Source organism: Thalassophryne amazonica, chromosome 6, assembly GCF_902500255.1.
Source record: "Thalassophryne amazonica chromosome 6, fThaAma1.1, whole genome shotgun sequence".
Taxonomy (NCBI): domain Eukaryota; kingdom Metazoa; phylum Chordata; class Actinopteri; order Batrachoidiformes; family Batrachoididae; genus Thalassophryne; species Thalassophryne amazonica.
The window spans coordinates 74,312,935-74,335,562 of NC_047108.1; the positions used below are offsets into that span (position 1 = coordinate 74,312,935).

At 42.5% G+C, this 22,628-nt stretch overlaps 1 protein-coding gene across 1 annotated transcript in view; it reads left to right on the forward strand.

The window, feature by feature from the left end:
* Nucleotides 1-3,245: 3,245 nt before the first annotated feature.
* Nucleotides 3,246-22,628, forward strand: part of LOC117512436 (leucine-rich repeat-containing G-protein coupled receptor 6) — a 148,279-nt gene continuing 128,896 nt past the window's right edge. Inside the window, exon 1 of the mRNA XM_034172508.1 lies at nt 3,246-3,770. Coding sequence (XP_034028399.1) covers nt 3,550-3,770 — 221 coding nt within the window. The 5' untranslated portion in view covers nt 3,246-3,549. The remainder of the gene's footprint in view (nt 3,771-22,628) is intronic.

Consider the following 22,628-nt stretch of genomic DNA (forward strand, 5'->3'; position numbering starts at 1 on the left):
TACATATGAAACACTTTATGCGTGTGGCTCGTATGTGTGACTGCAGCAGAGGCAGTACTCTCTGCACTGTGGGTTTTTGTGTGTGTTGACAGAAAACCTGCAGCACACACTTCTTAGATCAGGGAGGGAATCCAATGAAAAGCTCATTAAAAGTCTGCTAACGAGTCTTTCATTGGATTCAGGTGTGTTGAAGCAGGGAGACAACTAAGAGTGTCAGGAAGGTGGCTCTCGAGGACCAAACTTGGCCACCCCTGTCTTAGATGATCCATTAGGTCAACAACAAGCCATATTATTGCAGACATTTGGAATAAAAGGTTCACAAAGGAGATGTTCAGTCATGTTAATGTTAGCCGTCAGTATCATACTATGTGATGTTAGCGACTTTTCAATATACATGAACAATTAAATCCATTATGAACCACTTGTTTAAGGCACAGTGGCTTAGTGGTTAGCAGTGTTGCTTCAGAGCAAGAAGGTTGATGGATTGCTCTCCACCTGGGCCTTTACATGTTCTCCCTGTGTCTTCATGGTTTCCCTCCAGGTACTCTCTATACCCCATCTCCAAAGACAGGCAGGTTAGGTGAGTTGAAAACTCTAAATTGTATACATTGGGGTGAATAGATGTGAGTGTGTCTGTATTTGTGTGCTGGTCCTCTGATGGACTGGTGGTCCATCCAGGGTGTAGACCGCCTTCCACCCAATGACCAGCCCACCCTGCGATCTTTAACAAAAACAACAATAAAACAAAGCCCTTCTTTCATAAGAAGAGTTAAATTAAAATATCAAGTACAAATAAAAAGTATAGACCAGCACATAAACTTTAAATAAGACAAAACTAATGATATGACATCAGATAAGAAACAGGTTTTAATATTAGCCTTCTAATTGCAACAGGTAAGCTCTTCCCTTGCCCACCATGCTCCCACACAAAATGCAAAGAAAGAATCACACTCACCTTCAACGAGCTTACTACAATTGAGGGTCACGGGAGGCTGGAGCCTATCCCAGCAGTCATACGGCATGAGACGGGGTACACCCTGGACAAGATGCCAGTCTGTCGTAGGGCCACAGGCACACCAGCGGACCAATGGACAATTTAAAGTGTCCAATCCATCTAACCTGCATGTCTTTCGATGTGGGAGGAAGCTGGAGCACCCGGAGAGAACCCATACAAACACAGGGAGAACATGCAAACTACACACAGAAAGGTCACAGGTGGGAATCGATCCCAAGACCTAATTGCTGTGAGGCAACAGTGCTAACCACTAATCCACTGTGCTGCCCCAAAGGAAGAATCTGCCTGTTGTAATTTGAAAGCAAAGTCAGTAGGTTCTGAAGCCTACTTGTGTAAATATTGTGTAAATAGCAAAGCACAGTGGGACAAGCCCTGAATGCAGTTGCGCTATATGCTTTTAGACCAATGATGTCCAAAGATGTTCCTGAATGGGCCAAAAGGGTGGACTGATGACATGAAAATTCAGTAAGGTATATCTTATATATTATATTCCAATCTAAGGAGGAACTATGCTAGTATATGAAGGTATATCTAAATATCTAAAAAGGAAGAGTAAAATAGGAGAGTAGAAAAGAGTAGAGTACAGCCACTTAGGTGCCTGGTCTTGAGAACCAGGGATGGTAGGTTTAAAAGCTTTTTTATCCCATTGGAACTCTCCCTACCCACCCAAGCGGCTCAATATAATATAATACGTAAGTAATAAGACACAAGAAATATAAGACATCACAGGAGAAGATTGTTATATAGGTAATTTAGTATGTAGACTAGTTAAAATTAAATGTAGTTAGTAGGCTATGCTATAAATCTGGTATTTTATTATAGAAACAGAAGCTATGAGCGTATGAGTGTATTGGTATCTATCTAAAGTCATTTGCTAGCATACTATAGGAAAATAAAAAGTATAATCATTATGCTATCAAATGGAAACCTAAGAACCTAGGTACTATATGTTGATATCTTAAAAGAACACATAAACTGATGAATCGTTAAAAAATAAAATAATAAGCTAGTTATAGTAGAAGAGCTAAATTAGCCGTTAATAAGCCAATCGTACCCAGCAAGCTAACACAATAAACAAAAATGGTAATTAGTGTATAAAGTACAATAGCGTAGTTAAACCTACAGTAACGGTATTAACAAATACATATAAAATAAATGTGGACAAAAGATTGACATGACTTTTAGCAAATGGGATAAGTTCATCAGTGAAATCACATGGTGAAGTCAGTGGCTGCAAAGTAAACCTGCACCTCCAACTCTTGGCCCTTTCTGGAATGTCTCGTGACATCACTGCTGTAGACCATGTCCACTATCATGTCAAGATAGGGCCCCAGACTGAGGTTACTGGTGTAAACCTCGGCTGTCTCTGTCAGATCTGACTCAAAATGGGCAAAGTTGTCCATCGTTGAATTTTGTTTCCTAGAGAATAAACTGAATCCCTGAATGTTATTAGAAGTAAAAATCAAACAGTGAAATTCAGTACAAATTCTGTCACTCCACCACTAAATAATTATGCTCCCACCAAGAACAACCCCCTCTGGTACCTCCATTGTACACGTGGGCTTTTGCTTGAGGCAGCTGACACTGTTTCAAGTCTGCACTCTTCTGTCCACACACAGCTGTGTGTGTGTGTGTGTGTGTGTAACGGATACGTGCGCTCGTGCTGGTCACGCATAATTTGCTATTTTCTGTCACTGTCCCGTGTGATCGTGACATTCCTGCAGTGGAAACGTGAGAAGGTGAGACTTAGGAGACCCTGGATTCTGCCCTGGCTGGGGATCGAGGGGCACTGAAGTGACAGAATTCAACCTTCCTTCAAAACAACAACAACAAAAACTCTAACCCTCATCCACACACACTGTTCCTCTTTTTGTCTCACACAAAACTCATTTTTGGCTTTATGTAACTCTCACTAAGAATTCCCTCTCACACTGCATCGCTGCTTCTCTTCGGAATCTCAACATCACATTTCCCACCACGCCTCAGTTCAAACTAAAGGAGGGGAGGAAGAAAGGGAGAGATTGAAAGTACAGTGTAAAGAGAGAGAGAGAGAGAGAGGGGGGGGGGGGGGGGGGAGTCTGAGACTCACGGGTCCCTCCCACTTTTCAGAGATGCTCCAGCCCATCCCTAAATTACAGACCAATGAAGGCAGCTCATTCAGAACTCATGTGCTCCTTCTACAATAGGTAAGGAGTGAGAGAGCAAGAATTGTACACAAAGGGACAGAAAGAGAGACAGAGGGCTTGTATGAGACGAGAGAGAGAGAGCGAGACAGAGAGAGAGAGGGAGCAGAGAAAGAAGCCGCAAGGAAGTTAGAGCAGACTTAATGCCTAGTAATTAAATGGGGACAGGCGGACAGAGGGACTGAAGCAAAACAGAGAAGGACAGAGAGATGCTGCAGTGAGACGTGTCAGGGACAACCTGTTCTGAAGACATCTAACCAATCAGAGACCGTTCTCATTTGGCAACTACCAGAGAGCATAGCGGGGCCAGAACGCACACAGGTGGAACTGCAGACAGGTGGACACTCAGACATGCTGCCTGTGTTTCTGATTCTTTGCGTGGCTGGAAACGTTTGGGGGGCCGGCCCTGGAGTGCGGCGGTACGGACGGATCCAGGAAAGGTTGGGTCCAGCCACGCTGCTGTGCCCCTCTTTGTGCCACTGTGAGGAAGATGGGATGGAAGTCATGGTGGACTGCTCAGAGTCGGGACTATCATCAGTGCCAGCCGACCTTAGCCCCCTCACCACATACCTGTGAGTACCACCCACCACCTCCTGACATCGCTTTCGTGTCCTGCTTCGTGTCTCTCGCTTTAATCTTTCCACTGGCAGGCCTCATGCCACATCCCAGTGTTTCCGCTGACTCCACTCATCATTTGCTTATTTCCACTTTCTCACGCTAAACCCCTTCCTGAGCCCTAAAATTCTTCTGGACTCTTATTTCAAGTCCAAGCAATCCAAGGTGTGCAATTTGTGTCCCCGTGTTGCCACATTTGTAGCAGGGATTTTGTCTGTTTTGGAAAGGGAGCAGCGGCTATACTTGTGTTGGCTAGACAACATCAACATAACCTGCATTTCGACAAAAGCGGACGGGGGCTAAGCGGGAAGGTGCACATGAAAAGAGTGTTGGTCACGATGGCAAAATGACTGGACCCCGTCTGTCAGTGTCGGGTTTCCAAACGCCAACTGGAGACCCTGCAAGAGTGTGTGTGTGTGTGCGTGTATGTGTAAATGCATAAGCAAGTGCGTGTGTGTCTGTGTGTGCATGCGACGTAGGAACATGTGTGTGATCTTTCACATATAATGTTATGAAAGTACTCTGCATCATATTGGACTACAGCAAAGGTGTTACATGTTGGAACATGACAGAATTTGTTGCCATGTGACATTCAAAGAGAACTGATTTCATGCTCTATTCCCAACAAAAAACAAGTCTTATTTGCAAAGATTTTTTTTTTAATCCATTTATTCATGAAGCAGGTTCTTAAACTGCCCTGATCTTGAGACTGCTTCACTGTGTGAACCTCTGTAGGGAGACTAAGGATGTTTTGCAACAACCCATATTGCAGGAATTGAGGTCAAATCCAGGAAACAGCATGTGATAGGTGATCTACAAGGGACTGAATTCACACAAGGTCACAGACAGAAATGCACAGAATGCAACCAACAACTCTGCATCAGTTGGACTTCAAAACAGCTGTGGATGCACACAGAAATACATGCACGTGTGCTTATTTGTGCTTATTTGAGGTTTTGTTGTCTACCACATCGACGTGTGTCGCGCATGTGGCAGTGGATTTGTTTAGATTTTATTCATACAATCCCAAATCACACAGTGTCTCACTGGGCTTTACATTGACGATGATACATTGCACCCCTTATCCTCGCAATTCTTTACAGGATGAGAAAAGCTCCATGGAGTTATTTTATGTCATTTCAACCAAACTGAATCGATCTTTATACCACACATCAGGACTGGATGAACTTTTTGCACCTGTATGCGGTGTGTATGTCCATGTGCAAACAAAATAAAAGACTTACGATTCAATTTGGACCAAAATTAATGGAAAGATTGATCATCATCCAAGGACAACGACAGATAGTCCTTGTCCTTGACAAGACACCTCCTTTGCATTGTGTCAGTCCACCAAGCCTCTGGCCACGTCTGGGAAACTAAGTTATGATGGACTGGTGTCCTGTTCAGGTGGAGTCGTATATGACTGGTTGAGGTTGAGTCTATAGACTCTCATCTATGTCATGTTATGGAATCTAGAGATATGCATGAATGGAACTCAGGGTAAACCATTGGCGGCACGGTGGATTAGTGGTTAGCACTGGTGCCTCACAGCAAGAAGGTCGTGGGATCAATTCCCAGCCTTTCTGTGTGGCGTTTGCATGTTCTCCCTGTGTCTGCGTCAGTTTCCTCCCACAATCAAAAACATGCTTATTGAGGGTCTGCTCCTTTCTCTGTCCCTGACCAAGGCAGCGTCTACATCTGGAGTTGGTCCCTGTGGCTCCCCACTGCTCCTAGTGGTTGGATTGTGTCTAACTGTAATTAAGATGGGTTAAATGCAGAGGACAAATTTTGTTGTTTGTATATATGTGGAATGACGATAAAGGCACTATTCTATTCTATTCTATTCTATTCTATTCTAATACAGGTATATATATATATATATATGTGTGTATAGGTGAACCGCGATAACTCGCGCTGCATGTGTAAGTCATGATTTGGTTTTACTCTTAGTCGATTTGTGGACCCCGAGAATTTAGACCACTGTATAATATACTGTATATTTTTTTGATCAACTTCATTAACTCACGATTTCAGATAACACGCGGTCCAGTTTTGTGGATCTCAACTCCTGCAACTTAACGGGGCTCACATGTGTAAAGTATTTCAATGAACTGCTAAAAGACACACATATGGTTAATATGAAACACTCTTCTGCAGTCATATAGGATCTTTGACCTTGAGTGATCCTGAAAGTTCAAACTCAAGGTCATAACTGTTTAACTCATACAGGTTGGAGCAGATATGGATTAAACATTGTGGAAGGGTGGCAGGTTAGTCAAGGAAAAAGTGCTTCAAATTTGGGAAAATAAATGGATCAGATGTCAAGACCACACATCTCAAATTAATCCTCCCTACTGCATATCGTCAAATTTGACCTATAATGCATTGCAATGCATTTTTTTCTTTTTTCTTTTTTTTTTTTTAGCAGATTAACACGCTACCAGTAGCAATGATGATTTTCACTTACTAGCACCTGGCTAATATGCTTTATTTTGTAATTAATTCTAGTGTTTGTTTACAGTTAATTTCACATGTTTTATTTCCATGTCTGTCATCATGGAGGAGCATGAGAATTTCAGGAATATAACGGCCCCACCGCTGAAAAAAAATGTCTCACTGTAAGGGCTGTTCCCTGCAGTGGAAAAGTACGCTGGGAGGTGGCGAGTCTCTCGGAGAAAGCCAAACAAGTTTATCCGATTTTGAAGAAGTGTGATCATGAAGAGTCGGAGAGAACGTGACAGTGTACGGCGGTGATCGCAATCTCAACGGGAGAGCTGTGACATGGACATGGGACTTGATACAGCCACTGGCCATTTGTATTTGCAATGTTACCTGCTTATTGACTGTGGATGGACAAATGAAAGAATCAACCAACACAAATGTGACGCTGGCTATCGGATCCTCACTGACCATCATGTGGAACTCGTAAAACTTGGAAATATAGAGGGAAATAACAACTTTTACATACAAAGCCGCTTGAAAACAGAGCATTGCCAGACAACAGAATGGTATTCTTTTATTTAACCTTTATCTAACCAAGTGAGTCCCACTGAAATCGAGATCTCTTTTACAAGGGAGACCTGGACAATTTGAAGTTTCCAGTCCACCAAACCTGCATGTCTTTAGATGTAGGAGGAAGCTGGAGCACCTGGAGGAAACCCACGCAAACATGGGGAGAACATGCAAAGTCCATGCAGAAAGGCCACAGGTGGGAATCGATCCCATGACCTTCTTGCTGTGAGGTAACAGTACTAACCACTAAGCCACTGTGCTGGCAGGTAGATGGCCGCTTTTAAACAGTGGATATACACCCAAGGTGGTTCCGTAGTGTAGTGGATGTGGTAACACATAGAACCAGCATGCTCCCAGACCTGTTCTAACCCGTTCCCAATACAATCAGTTTAGGAGCTCCAGAGTCATTGCTTGATTCCAAGATGGTTTGCCAAATGGCTGTGGTTGAAATGACATACAATGACCCCACCGAGAGTCAAGCATTGTTCCAGTTATAGAGAAATGTGATATCACCAGTGGAACTTCAACATAAAATGTAAAAATAGAAGCGGGATTTATCAGTGGAGACCACCTCCAGAGAGATGGTCATCAGTAAGGTGAGGACAGACGTGTCTAAGACCTCAGCAACCCTGCCAAGACGTAGGATTGATGGAGTGTGTTACTCTGTTTCTTAATGTAATCCCACAACATCTCAGTATAAAACAACAGCAGAACACACAAGCCATCACCTGCAGCACTGCTTTTCCTCTCCAACTCCCTCTGGCTTGTCATGTACTAGAGCCCGACTATGTATCAGCTGATATGAGCCTTTCATAAACATGTCGGTATCTGCATTATTTTTGCTGATATGAAAGCTTATCCTGAATTGGAGTAAGCGGGTATAGAAAATAGGATGGATGAATATAGAAGTTTTAGTTGATTGAATGAACAATGGAGAGAAACACGTAAATTGTGTAATTGTAAATTACACAGTTGTGCCGCTTGTAAATTATGTAATTATATAGTTTGTTCAGGGGGACAGGAGTGGTCCAGCAGATGGGACTCTGATGGCATTTTTTTTTACAAAGCTAAGGGTGGCTTGGACCCCCATCATTTCGTGGTCACATTTGGCACAAGAGACAGAGGCAAAGCGACCAGCTGCCATTAATTTTCAATCAGAGTTGGCTTTTTATTGCCTCAAGAGACAAGTGGTCACCACACAGGCAGTCAGAACAAGGGTTAGAACATAGAGGCAGCACACATGTACAGGAGACACACAGGCAGTGATGTCTCAGGGGTGTCTGCATGTGCATCCATGCACAGACCCTAATATACGCTAGCGCACACATGCACTCACACACACACACACACACACACACACACACACACACACACACACACACACACACACACACACACACACACACACACACACACACACACACACACACACACACACACACCATTTTAAACAAGTGTAACTGTTCATTTCCCCTTGCTACCTAATGGAGGAAGTGGACCAATTAGTGAGTTTGCAGGGTGATACAGAATACAATACAGTGCATTCAGGAAGTATTTACAGCGCTTCACTTTTTCCACATTTTTGCCCTCAAAGTTCTACTCACAACACTCCATAATGTCAACATGAAAAAAATTGTTGTTTTTTTGTCCAAATTTTTATGAATTGAAAATGCTAATGTCTGGTTCACACAACAAGATTTTAAAATTGTTGATAGGTTTGCAATACCTGAGAGACCACACACACGGCCATGAAGAGCTGTTATGATTTTTGGATTTTACTCCACCTTGCTTTCTGATTGGCTACATGTCACGTTCAACAGGCTGCATGCTCGTTTGTGTTTGGGGCACACCCCACACGCTGAGAAATTGGGCCAAGACAATCCAACATGTTGAATATTCATTCACCATTTGAGGTCTGAGTGGTCCTGATGTCCTTCGGAGTAGACTAGAGCACTCTTAACACCCCACACACAGCAGGAATATCTGATAACATTATGTTTACAGCCTTCACGATAGTCGGGGTGTCCTTAAGATTGTCGGAAGGGGAAGACTGGGTCAGAAATTGGCATAATTATCTTTCCGTGTGAATCAGACATAAGACATCATTGCACATTAGTATTCACACCCTTTGCTCAGTACTTTGCTGATGCACATTTGGCAGCAATTACAGCCTCAAGTCTTCTTGAATATGATGCTACAAGCTTGGTGCACCTATCTTTGCACAGTTTTGTCCATTCCTCTCTGCAGCACCTCTCAAGCTCCATCAGGCTGGATGGAGAGCTTCGGTGCACAGGTATTTTCAGATCTTTCCAGAGATGTCCAATCAGATTCAGGTCTGGGCTCTGGCTGGGCCACTCAAGGACATTCACAGAGTTGTCCTGAAGCCACTCCTTTGATATCTTGGCTGCGTGCTTATTAGGGTCATTGTCCTGCTGAAAGATAAAACTGTCACCCCAGTTTCAGGTCAAGAGCGCTCTGGAGCAGGTTTTCATCCAGGATGTCTCTGTACATTGCTGCATTTCCCTCAATCCTGACTAGTCTCCCAGTTCCTGCCACTGAAAAAAATCCCCACAGCATGATGCTGCCACCACCATGCTTCACTGTAGGGATGGTGCCTGGTTTCCTTCAAACATGACACCTGATATTCACACCAAAGAGTTCAATCTTTGTCTTATCACACCAGAGAATTTTGTTTCTCATGGTCTGAGAGTCCTTCAGGTGTCTTTTGGCAAACTCCAGGTGGGATGCTATGTGCCTTTTAGGAAGGAGTGGCTTCTGTCTGGCCACTCTGCCATACAGGCCTGATTGGTGGATTTCTGCAGAGATGGTTGTCCTTCTGGAAGGTTCTCCTCTGTCCACAGAGGAGCTCTGACAGAGTGACCATTAGGTTCTTGGTCACCTCACTGATTAAGGCCCTTCTCCCCTGATTGTTCTTCCCTGAAAGAGTCCTGGTGGATCCAAACTTCTTCTGTTTATGGATGATGGAGGCCACTGTACTCAGAAATGCAGCAGAAATGTTTCTGTGCCCTTCCCCAGATTTGTGCCTCAAGACAATTCTGTCTTGGAGGTCTACAGACAATTCCTTTGACTTCATGCTTGGTTCGTGCTCTGACATGCACTGTCAACTGTGGGACCTTATATGTAGACAGGTGCGTATCTTTCCAAATCATGTCCAATCAACTGAATTTATCCCAGATGGACTCCAATTAGGCTGTAGAAACATCTCAAGGACAAAATGTGGAAAAAGTGTAGCTCTGTGACTATGTTCTGGATGCACTGTAAATAAACTAAATGACCAACATCCCCACACACAAATACATACACATACTTCAGAGACAAAACAGACAAAAGAGAGTATAGGACAGCAAAATACAGCACTCACAACCAGGACAACTTTCCCACTTCCAGTGAAAGGTTATATCCATCTGCAATATTTGTTTCTGTTGTTATATGAGAGAAACGTCCAGAGTCGCTAATGGAGAAATGTTATTCTGTGATTTCTTCTCACTGCTGGTCCAGTATCACATGTGGTTATCTTCCTCCACTGCTTTGATGGGGCAAAAGATGGATGATTTCTTTTGCATAATGATGTAACTGTAGAAGTAACATAACCTTGTAGTGTGATACAAGTGTGAACAACAATTCAGCCCGTAAGTTTACCTTTACAGGAAGGATTAATACAAAAATGAAATTACCAAGGATAGAACAGATCCAACAGATCCCTGGTGACATTTGACAGAATCACAAAAATGATCTGGTATCTTGCAACATACACTTATCTCTGCAGTGACATTTATGTCACTGGGTCTTCGACCCTAAGATCAAGAGATGCCTGGGAAGAGCTAATGGAGTTATGAGGTCGCTGGACATATGTGTTTGGTAGTGTTGATAAGTTTCCAGGAGAACAAAAGTCCATATTTTTAGGGTCCTGTTGCTTCCTGTCATCCTGTATGCTTGTGAGACTTGAACACTAACCAGTTAACCAAGGTGATGACTTAATATATATACTTAATATATGTGGTGGGCACAGCTAACCGAAAAGTTATCTTCCAGAACCATTATTCCGCTAACTGAAAAGTTAACTTTTATAAGGCTAAACTGATAAACGCCTAAAAAAATTTAGCAGAAGTTACAGCTAACCGCTCACTTTTAGTACTGAATCGGTCACAGCCACATCTGTTGGCTACTGATAAGCCAGTTTTGAGTTTAAATGCTACACTTCATCCGTTGTGTTGAGATTCCCCACCGAAGAAAATCCACCTAAGTTTTGTCTTTAAAATACAGCAATAAGTGTCTGTAAATTCAGTTCAATTTATTTTCATTTATATAGCACCAAATCACAACAAAGTTGCCTCAAGGCACTTCACACAAGTAATGTCTAACCTTATCAACCCCTAGAGCAAGCACACAGGCGACAGTGGTAAGGAAAAACTCCCTCTGATGATTTGAGGAAGAAACCTCAAGCAGACCAGACTCAAAGGGGTGACCCTCTGCTTGGGCCATGCTACCAACACAATTGACAATATAAATATACAGGAAATTTTGGGAGTCCAAAAGTAAAAAATTTGCTTAAAGCAGACACAGCAACTGTTGATTTATGCTACGGGATCTCATCTCGACAGAACACCGGCCTGACTGTTACAGACACACCACAGACAGGAACTAAAATGTATGATTTTAGGGTTTAAAAACATTTTTGACTGTCAAACTTTCCTCACTTTACTAGCAAAAAAAAAAAAAAAACGTTAGCGGGCTGAAAGTTAGTGGAACTAAATTTAGTGGAAGCCAATTGGTCTGCTGATGGTTTTCAAAGTTAGCTGAAAAGCTAATCCACTAATGAAAAAGTTAGCTTCACTAATTAGTAGTTAGCGGAACAGTGCCCACCACTGGTCTTAGAACATCTTTCGTGCTAGGTTTCTCGTGAGGATCCTCAGGTACCATTGGAATGACTTCATGTCAAATGGGTGGTTGTTTAGGAGAGAGTAAGATGAGAACTATCATTTGTGTGGCGAGAAAACATCAGCTATGACATTTTGACCTTATGTCGCATTTCTCTCTGGAGGATGCACCACACAGGTGCCTCGATGTTTAAAACCCCAGAAGCTGGAGAAGGTCAAGTGGTTGCTGTCTGTGCCATTCCAAAACTTCTTTGACTGTTTGGCAAAAAAAAAAAAAAGCCCCACATGAAGAAAACCTGTGGAAATGTTAAATATATTAAAATGTAACAAGCTCCATGTGTAAAAATGATTATGGAGAAAAGAAATCTTCAAACACATCTTGTCACTGCCCACTTGTTCCCAGAGAAATGCACTCAGAAGATGTGTCTCATAAATCCAAAAACTCAGCACAGCATGCTATAGTTTCTTATTTCATCCTAGAGGACGAAATGTTACAACAGCGGAGAGTCGTTTCGATCCCCACCAGGATTGGACGAACTGTCCAGCACGCCCCGCCGCGCTGTGGAGTTTGGATTAGCCTCACAGCACACACTGTACGCGGCGGAGGTCACAGGGATTTGCTTGGATCCAGTCCACATTACAAAACACGTCCACACGGCACTGTGAAAGTATATGACATCATTCACCCGTGTCATGGGAGAGCTCTTCAAAGCGAGCACAACTCTACTACAACAACCGTGCTATAGTTACCGAAAGGCAATCCAGGTTGTGCAAGAGCAATCCTGCTTTCCTGTATTTACGTATTTGTACGCTTGGACAGCACGGCTGGTTGCATAGGTAAGAACTCAAAACAAATGTGTCACAAGAGCGAAGTGAACGCAGGTTTACGACGCAAAGGAATTTGTCCACAGACAGGCAAAAGTGCTCCAAGCAACTCAGAGCAGAGTGGGTAGAGATTTATTACAATAATCGTTTCCGTGGGCAACGCATGAAATGAGCTGTCATGTGAGAAGCTTTGAAAGACCTTCTCTTTGATATCACATTAGAGCAAAGACAGTGCTTAAGGCTGTGTCCGTGTGGGTCCGTGTGTGTGCGCGCGGCTCTAATGGCTGCTAAGATTTAGAGCAGTGTGTACAGTACGTAAGTACATACTGTAAGACATCACCGCTGTTTTATGAGTAGCTGCAAGAAAGATGACTTGTCATAAGAGATGGCTTCACAGCAGAAAAATAGGCACTTTGGCAGTGACAAATGTTAGCTAGGAGCACATTTATGACTTATCACACAACAGGGTGAAAAAAGTTGGCCTGGAATCGAAACCATTAAATTTTAGAGCAGAGTCAAATAAAGATTTAGAAAATATAATTATTTTTTTGTAACATACTACTTCACTGAATCTGCTTCAAATAAAATTATTTTACTGTGAAAGTATTTGTTAGCCGCGCCATACCAACTCAGCTAACATGATCAAATAACAACAGAAAACGGTAAGTTCTGATGTAGGTTTAATACATTTCAATGTATGTATGATAAAGCATGATGAAAGGAAATCAGTCCAAAAATATATACTTTTAGCATCTGGTGGTTGGCTCCCACTGCGGTATTGTATCACTTCCTGTTCCGGAGCACAGCGGTGTTTTTCTGTATCTGTTAGCTGTTTAATCTGCGCAGTTAGATTGATCTAGTTATCTAGATTACGATTTGTTTCCCAGTGTAATCTTTATGTGCCTTAACTAAAGCACTCCTTCTGCTGAATCACCTCTAAATTATTTACACATTATTCACTTTGCGTGTTTTTAGGAATCCGCTAGCTTAGCGTAGCTACTAGCTCTTAGCCGATTTAGCATGGCGGCTTCTCCTGTCTCTCCCGCACTTTTCTGCTCTGGGTGTGAAATGTTTAGTTATTCCTCGGCCTCCTTTAGCAGTAACGGTACTTGTAATAAGTGTAGCTTATTCGTAGCTTTGGAGGCCAGGCTGGGCGAATTGGAGACTCGGCTCCGCACCGTGGAAAATTCTACAGCTAGCCAGGGCCCTGTAGTCGGTGCGGACCAAGGTAGCTTAGCCGCCGTTAGTTACCCCCTGGCAGATCCCGAGCAGCCGGGAAAGCAGGCTGACTGGGTGACTGTGAGGAGGAAGCGTAGCCCTAAACAGAAGCCCCGTGTACACCGCCAACCCGTTCACATCTCTAACCGTTTTTCCCCACTCGACGACACACCCGCCGAGGATCAAACTCTGGTTATTGGCGACTCTGTTTTGCGAAATGTGAAGTTAGACCGGGAGTGACATGTTTAGCCGCATGTTCTCCTTGAATTGCTGGCTGTCTGAGTGGTGTCCAAAAAATGAGGTGGGCTTCGTAGATAATTGGCAAAGCTTCTGGGGAAAACCTGGTCTTGTTAGGAGAGACGGCATCCATCCCACTTTGGATGGAGCAGCTCTCATTTCTAGAAATCTGGCCAATTTTCTTAAATCCTCCAAACCGTGACTATCCAGGGTTGGGACCAGGAAGCAGAGTTGTAGTCTTACACACCTCTCTGCAGCTTCTCTCCCCCTGCCATCCCCTCATTACCCCATCCCCGTAGAGACGGTGCCTGCTCCCAGACTACCAATAACCAGCAAAAATCTATTTAAGCATAAAAATTCAAAAAGAAAAAAATAATATAGCACCTTCAACTGCACCACACACTAAAACAGTTAAATGTGGTCTATTAAACATTAGGTCTCTCTCTTCTAAGTCCCTGTTGGTAAATGATATAATAATTGATCAACATATTGATTTATTCTGCCTTACAGAAACCTGGTTACAGCAGGATGAATATGTTAGTTTAAATGAGTCAACACCCCCGAGTCACACTAACTGTCAGAATGCTCGTAGCACGGGCCGGGGTGGAGGATTAGCAGCAATCTTCCATTCCAGCTTATTAATTAATCAAAAACCCAGACAGAGCTTTAATTCATTTGAAAGCTTGACTCTTAGTCTTGTCCATCCAAATTGGAAGTCCCAAAAACCAGTTTTATTTGTTATTATCTATCGTCCACCTGGTCGTTACTGTGAGTTTCTCTGTGAATTTTCAGACCTTTTGTCTGACTTAGTGCTTAGCTCAGATAAGATAATTATAGTGGGCGATTTTAACATCCACACAGATGCTGAGAATGACAGCCTCAACACTGCATTTAATCTATTATTAGACTCTATTGGCTTTGCTCAAAAAGTAAATGAGTCCACCCACCACTTTAATCATATCTTAGATCTTGTTCTGACTTATGGTATGGAAATAGAAGATTTAACAGTATTCCCTGAAAACTCCCTTCTGTCTGATCATTTCTTAATAACATTTACATTTACTCTGATGGACTACCCAGCAGTGGGGAATAAGTTTCATTACACTAGAAGTCTTTCAGAAAGCGCTGTAACTAGATTTAAGGATATGATTCCTTTATGTTCTCTAATGCCATATACCAACACAGTGCAGAGTAGCTACCTAAACTCTGTAAGTGAGATAGAGTATCTCGTCAATAGTTTTACATCCTCATTGAAGACAACTTTGGATGCTGTAGCTCCTCTAAAAAAGAGAGCTTTAAATCAGAAGTGCCTGACTCCGTGGTATAACTCACAAACTCGTAGCTTAAAGCAGATAACCCGTAAATTGGAGAGGAAATGGCGTCTCACTAATTTAGAAGATCTTCACTTAGCCTGGAAAAAGAGTCTGTTGCTCTATAAAAAAGCCCTCCGTAAAGCTAGGACATCTTTCTACTCATCACTAATTGAAGAAAATAAGAACAACCCCAGGTTTCTTTTCAGCACTGTAGCCAGGCTGACAAAGAGTCAGAGCTCTATTGAGCTGAGTATTCCATTAACTTTAACTAGTAATGACTTCATGACTTTCTTTGCTAACAAAATTTTAACTATTAGAGAAAAAATTACTCATAACCATCCCAAAGACGTATCGTTATCTTTGGCTGCTTTCAGTGATGCCGGTATTTGGTTAGACTCTTTCTCTCTGATTGTTCTGTCTGAGTTATTTTCATTAGTTACTTCATCCAAACCATCAACATGTTTATTAGACCCCATTCCTACCAGGCTGCTCAAGGAAGCCCTACCATTATTTAATGCTTCGATCTTAAATATGATCAATCTGTCTTTGTTAGTTGGCTATGTACCACAGGCTTTTAAGGTGGCAGTAATTAAACCATTACTTAAAAAGCCATCACTTGACCCAGCTATCTTAGCTAATTATAGGCCAATCTCCAACCTTCCTTTTCTCTCAAAAATTCTTGAAAGGGTAGTTGTAAAACAGCTAACTGATCATCTGCAGAGGAATGGTCTATTTGAAGAGTTTCAGTCAGGTTTTAGAATTCATCATAGTACAGAAACAGCATTAGTGAAGGTTACAAATGATCTTCTTATGGCCTCGGACAGTGGACTCATCTCTGTGCTTGTTCTGTTAGACCTCAGTGCTGCTTTTGATACTGTTGACCATAAAATTTTATTACAGAGATTAGAGCATGCCATAGGTATTAAAGGCACTGCGCTGCGGTGGTTTGAATCATATTTGTCTAATAGATTACAATTTGTTCATGTAAATGGGGAATCTTCTTCACAGACTAAAGTTAATTATGGAGTTCCACAAGGTTCTGTGCGAGGACCTATTTTATTCACTTTATACATGCTTCCCTTAGGCAGTATTATTAGACGGTATTGCTTAAATTTTCATTGTTACGCAGATGATACCCAGCTTTATCTATCCATGAAGCCAGAGGACACACACCAATTAGCTAAACTGCAGGATTGTCTTACAGACATAAAGACATGGATGACCTCTAATTTCCTGCTTTTAAACTCAGATAAAACTGAAGTTATTGTACTTGGCCCCACAAATCTTAGAAACATGGTGTCTAACCAGATCCTTACTCTGGATGGCATTACCCTGACCTCTAGTAATACTGTGAGAAATCTTGGAGTCATTTTTGATCAGGATATGTCATTCAAAGCGCATATTAAACAAATATGTAGGACTGCTTTTTTGCATTTACGCAATATCTCTAAAATCAGAAAGGTCTTGTCTCAGAGTGATGCTGAAAAACTAATTCATGCATTTATTTCCTCTAGGCTGGACTATTGTAATTCATTATTATCAGGTTGTCCTAAAAGTTCCCTAAAAAGCCTTATGGACCCTAATGTCCACACCAAAGTAAATCGTTAGGAGCATCACCAAATATGTAAATGGACTGCATTTATATCAATCAATCAATCAATCAATTTTTTTTTATATAGCGCCAAATCACAACAAACAGTTGCCCCAAGGCGCTTTATATTGTAAGGCAAGGCCATACAATAATTATGTAAAACCCCAACGGTCAAAACGACCCCCTGTGAGCAAGCACTTGGCTACAGTGGGAAGGAAAAACTCCCTTTTAACAGGAAGAAACCTCCAGCAGAACCAGGCTCAGGGAGGGGCAGTCTTCTGCTGGGACTGGTTGGGGCTGAGGGAGAGAACCAGGAAAAAGACATGCTGTGGAGGGGAGCAGAGATCGATCACTAATGATTAAATGCAGAGTGGTGCATACAGAGCAAAAAGAGAAAGAAACAGTGCATCATGGGAACCCCCCAGCAGTCTACGTCTATAGCAGCATAACTAAGGGATGGTTCAGGGTCACCTGATCCAGCCCTAACTATAAGCTTTAGCAAAAAGGAAAGTTTTAAGCCTAATCTTAAAAGTAGAGAGGGTGTCTGTCTCCCTGATCTAAATTGGGATGTTGTGAAAGTGTAGGAACACGGACCCACAACAGGGGGCGCAAATGAACGGACAATGGAGGAGTCGAATAACACTGCTTTTACTGTTGTGAAACAGGCACAACAAATACAACTGGTTACAATATCGAAATGGAGTCCAATTACAACGGTGTCGTGTGGGCAGGCTCGACGATAGGAGACGTCTGTCCAAGTCGAACCGGAACCAACCCGATTTCCTCTGCCACCGAACCCCGGGAATACTGGAGCCGCCAAGTCCCGAATTCTCAGGTGGCCACTGCCTCCGCTCGTCGGATCCGGTACTGCTGACAAGAAACAGAAACAGTCAGGTGTGGATGCGGCTGCACCCAGTAACACGGAGGGTGGAGAGTCCACCTCCACCTCTCGTCAACAACAATGTAGGAAGGTGAGTACTTATCCGAATGTTGTCTAGTAGTCAGCTGTCCTATAGACAATCAAACAAGAATACAAGTAAAGACACACGTATGTGCAGGCTGAAATGGTTACCTCTTTGGTAAGGCGGCAGCGCCCTCCGGTGCCTGGAGCCCACACTCCAGGCAGGGCGCCCTCTATTGGTGGTGGGCCAGCAGTACCTCCTCTTCAGCGGCCCACACAACATGGGAGCTGGTTCCACAGGAGAGGAGCCTGAAAGCTGAAGGCTCTGCCTCCCATTCTACTCTTACAAACCCTAGGAACTACAAGTAAGCCTGCAGTCTGAGAGCGAAGCGCTCTATTGGGTTGATATGGTACTACGAGGTCCCTAAGATAAGATGGGACCTGATTATTCAAAACCTTATAAGTAAGAAGAAGAATTTTAAATTCTATTCTAGAATTAACAGGAAGCCAATGAAGAGAGGCCAATATGGGTGAAATATGCTCTCTCCTTCTAGTCCCCGTCAGTACTCTAGCTGCAGCATTTTGAATTAACTGAAGGCTTTTTAGGGAACTTTTAGGACAACCTGATAATAATGAATTACAATAGTCCAGCCTAGAGGAAATAAATGCATGAATTAGTTTTTCAGCATCACTCTGAGACAAGACCTTTCTGATTTTAGAGATATTGCGTAAATGCAAAAAAGCAGTCCTACATATTTGTTTAATATGTGCTTTGAATGACATATCCTGATCAAAAATGACTCCAAGATTTCTCACAGTATTACTAGAGGTCAGGGTAATGCCATCCAGAGTAAGGATCTGGTTAGACACCATGTTTCTAAGATTTGTGGGGCCAAGTACAATAACTTCAGTTTTATCTGAGTTTAAAAGCAGGAAATTAGAGGTCATCCATGTCTTTATGTCTGTAAGACAATCCTGCAGTTTAGCTAATTGGTGTGTGTCCTCTGGCTTCATGGATAGATAAAGCTGGGTATCATCTGCGTAACAATGAAAATTTAAGCAATACTGTGTAATAATACTGCCTAAGGGAAGCATGTATAAAGTGAATAAAATTGGTTCTAGCACAGAACCTTGTGGAACTCCATAATTAACTTTAGTCTGTGAAGAAGATTCCCCATTTACATGAACAAATTGTAATCTATTAGACAAATATGATTCAAACCACCGCAGCGCAGTGCCTTTAATACCTATGGCATGCTCTAATCTCTGTAATAAAATTTTATGGTCAACAGTATCAAAAGCAGCACTGAGGTCTAACAGAACAAGCACAGAGATGAGTCCACTGTCCGAGGCCATAAGAAGATCATTTGTAACCTTCACTAATGCTGTTTCTGTACTATGATGAATTCTAAAACCTGACTGAAACTCTTCAAATAGACCATTCCTCTGCAGATGATCAGTTAGCTGTTTTACAACTACCGTTCAAGAATTTTTGAGAGAAAAGGAAGGTTGGAGATTGGCCTATAATTAGCTAAGATAGCTGGGTCAAGTGATGGCTTTTTAAGTAATGGTTTAATTACTGCCACCTTAAAAGCCTGTGGTACATAGCCAACTAACAAAGATAGATTGATCATATTTAAGATTGAAGCATTAAATAATGGTAGGGCTTCCTTGAGCAGCCTGGTAGGAATGGGGTCTAATAAACATGTTGATGGTTTGGATGAAGTAACTAATGAAAATAATTCAGACAGAACAATCGGAGAGAAAGAGTCTAACCAAATACCGGCATCACTGAAAGCAGCCAAAGATAACGATACGTCTTTGGGATGGTTATGAGTAATTTTTTCTCTAATAGTTAAAATTTTGTTAGCAAAGAAAGTCATGAAGTCATTACTAGTTAAAGTTAATGGAATACTCAGCTCAATAGAGCTCTGACTCTTTGTCAGCCTGGCTACAGTGCTGAAAAGAAACCTGGGGTTGTTCTTATTTTCTTCAATTAGTGATGAGTAGAAAGATGTCCTAGCTTTACGGAGGGCTTTTTTATAGAGCAACAGACTCTTTTTCCAGGCTAAGTGAAGATCTTCTAAATTAGTGAGACGCCATTTCCTCTCCAACTTACAGGTTATCTGCTTTAAGCTACGAGTTTGTGAGTTATACCACGGAGTCAGGCACTTCTGATTTAAAGCTCTCTTTTTTAGAGGAGCTACAGCATCCAAAGTTGTCTTCAATGAGGATGTAAAACTACTGACGAGATACTCTATCTCACTTACAGAGTTTAGGTAGCTACTCTGCACTGTGTTGGTATATGGCATTAGAGAACATAAAGAAGGAATCATATCCTTAAACCTAGTTACAGTGCTTTCTGAAAGACTTCTAGTGTAATGAAACTTATTCCCCACTGCTGGGTAGTCCATCAGAGTAAATGTAAATGTTATTAAGAAATGATCAGACAGAAGGGAGTTTTCAGGGAATACTGTTAAGTCTTCTATTTCCATACCATAAGTCAGAACAAGATCTAAGATATGATTAAAGTGGTGGGTGGACTCATTTACTTTTTGAGCAAAGCCAATAGAGTCTAATAATAGATTAAATGCAGTGTTAAGGCTGTCATTCTCAGCATCTGTGTGGATGTTAAAATCGCCCACTATAATTATCTTATCTGAGCTAAGCACTAAGTCAGACAAACGGTCTGAAAATTCACAGAGAAACTCACAGTAACGACCAGGTGGACGATAGATAATAACAAATAAAACTGGTTTTTGGGACTTCCAATTTGGATGGACAAGACTAAGAGTCAAGCTTTCAAATGAATTAAAGCTCTGTCTGGGTTTTTGATTAATTAATAAGCTGGAATGGAAGATTGCTGCTAATCCTCCGCCCCGGCCCGTGCTACGAGCATTCTGACAGTTAGTGTGACTCGGGGGTGTTGACTCATTTAAACTAACATATTCATCATGCTGTAACCAGGTTTCTGTAAAGCAGAATAAATCAATATGTTGATCAATTATTATATCATTTACCAACAGGGACTTAGAAGAGAGAGACCTAATGTTTAATAGACCACATTTAACTGTTTTAGTCTGTGGTGCAGTTGAAGGTGCTATATTATTTTTTCTTTTTGAATTTTTATGCTTAAATAGATTTTTGCTGGTTATTGGTAGTCTGGGAGCAGGCACCGTCTCTACGGGGATGGGGTAATGAGGGGATGGCAGGGGGAGAGAAGCTGCAGAGAGGTGTGTAAGACTACAACTCTGCTTCCTGGTCCCAACCCTAGATAGTCACGGTTTGGAGGATTTAAGAAAATTGGCCAGATTTCTAGAAATGAGAGCTGCTCCATCCAAAGTGGGATGGATGCCGTCTCTCCTAACAAGACCAGGTTTTCCCCAGAAGCTTTGCCAATTATCTATGAAGCCCACCTCATTTTTTGGACACCACTCAGACAGCCAGCAATTCAAGGAGAACATGCGGCTAAACATGTCACTCCCGGTCCGATTGGGGAGGGGCCCAGAGAAAACTACAGAGTCCGACATTGTTTTTGCAAAGTTACACACCGACTTAATGTTAATTTTAGTGAACTCCGATTGGCGTAACCGGGTGTCATTACTGCCGACGTGAATTACAATCTTACCAAATTTACGCTTAGCCTTAGCAAGCAGTTTCAAATTTCCTTCAATGTCGCCTGCTCTGGCCCCCGGAAGACAATTGACTATGGTTGCTGGTATCGCTAACTTCACATTTCGCAAAACAGAGTCGCCAATAACCAGAGTTTGATCCTCGGCGGGTGTGTCGCCGAGTGGGGAAAAACGGTTAGAAATGTGAACGGGTTGGCGGTGTACACAGGGCTTCTGTTTAGAACTACGCTTCCTCCTCACAGTCACCCAGTCAGCCTGCTTTCCCGGCTGCTCGGGATCTGCCGGGGGGGAACTAACGGCGGCTAAGCTACCTTGGTCCGCACCGACTACAGGGGCCTGGCTAGCTGTAGAATTTTCCACGGTGCGGAGCCGAGTCTCCAATTCGCCCAGCCTGGCCTCCAAAGCTACGAATAAGCTACACTTATTACAAGTACCGTTACTGCTAAAGGAGGCCGAGGAATAACTAAACATTTCACACCCAGAGCAGAAAAGTGCAGGAGAGACAGGAGAAGCCGCCATGCTAAATCGGCTAAGAGCTAGTAGCTACGCTAAGCTAGCGGATTCCTAAAAACACGCAAAGTGAATAATGTGTAAATAATTTAGAGGTGATTCAGCAGAGGGAGTGCTTTAGTTAAGGCACGTAAAGATTACACTGTGAAACAAATCGTAATCTAGATAACTAGATCAATCTAACTGCGCAGATTAAACAGCTAACAGATACAGAAAAACACCGCTGTGCTCCGGAACAGGAAGTGATACAATACCGCAGTGAGAGCGCTCTTCCTTCTGCATCAGACGCTCAAAGCGCTTTACAAATAATGCCTCACCCCGATATAACGGTGCTGCCATACAAGGTACTCACTACACACCGGGAGCAACTAGGGGATTAAGGACTTTGCCCAAGGGCCCTTAGTGATTTTCCGGTCAGGCTGGAATTTGAACTGAGGATCTTCTGGTCTCAAGCCCAACGCTTTAACCACTAGACCATCACCTCTCCTAAATATGATTTAATAACCACTTAAACCGAGGTTAGCCTGTTAGCTTAGGTGGTTTGGACTCACAGACAGGGAGTGTGTTCAGGCTTCTTTCGTCAGACACTGAATCACCTATGCTCCACCCCTTTATGCATTAATGAATTCATCATTATGATGTAGCTAGAATCAGTGTGGCTGCTGCCAACATGGCAAC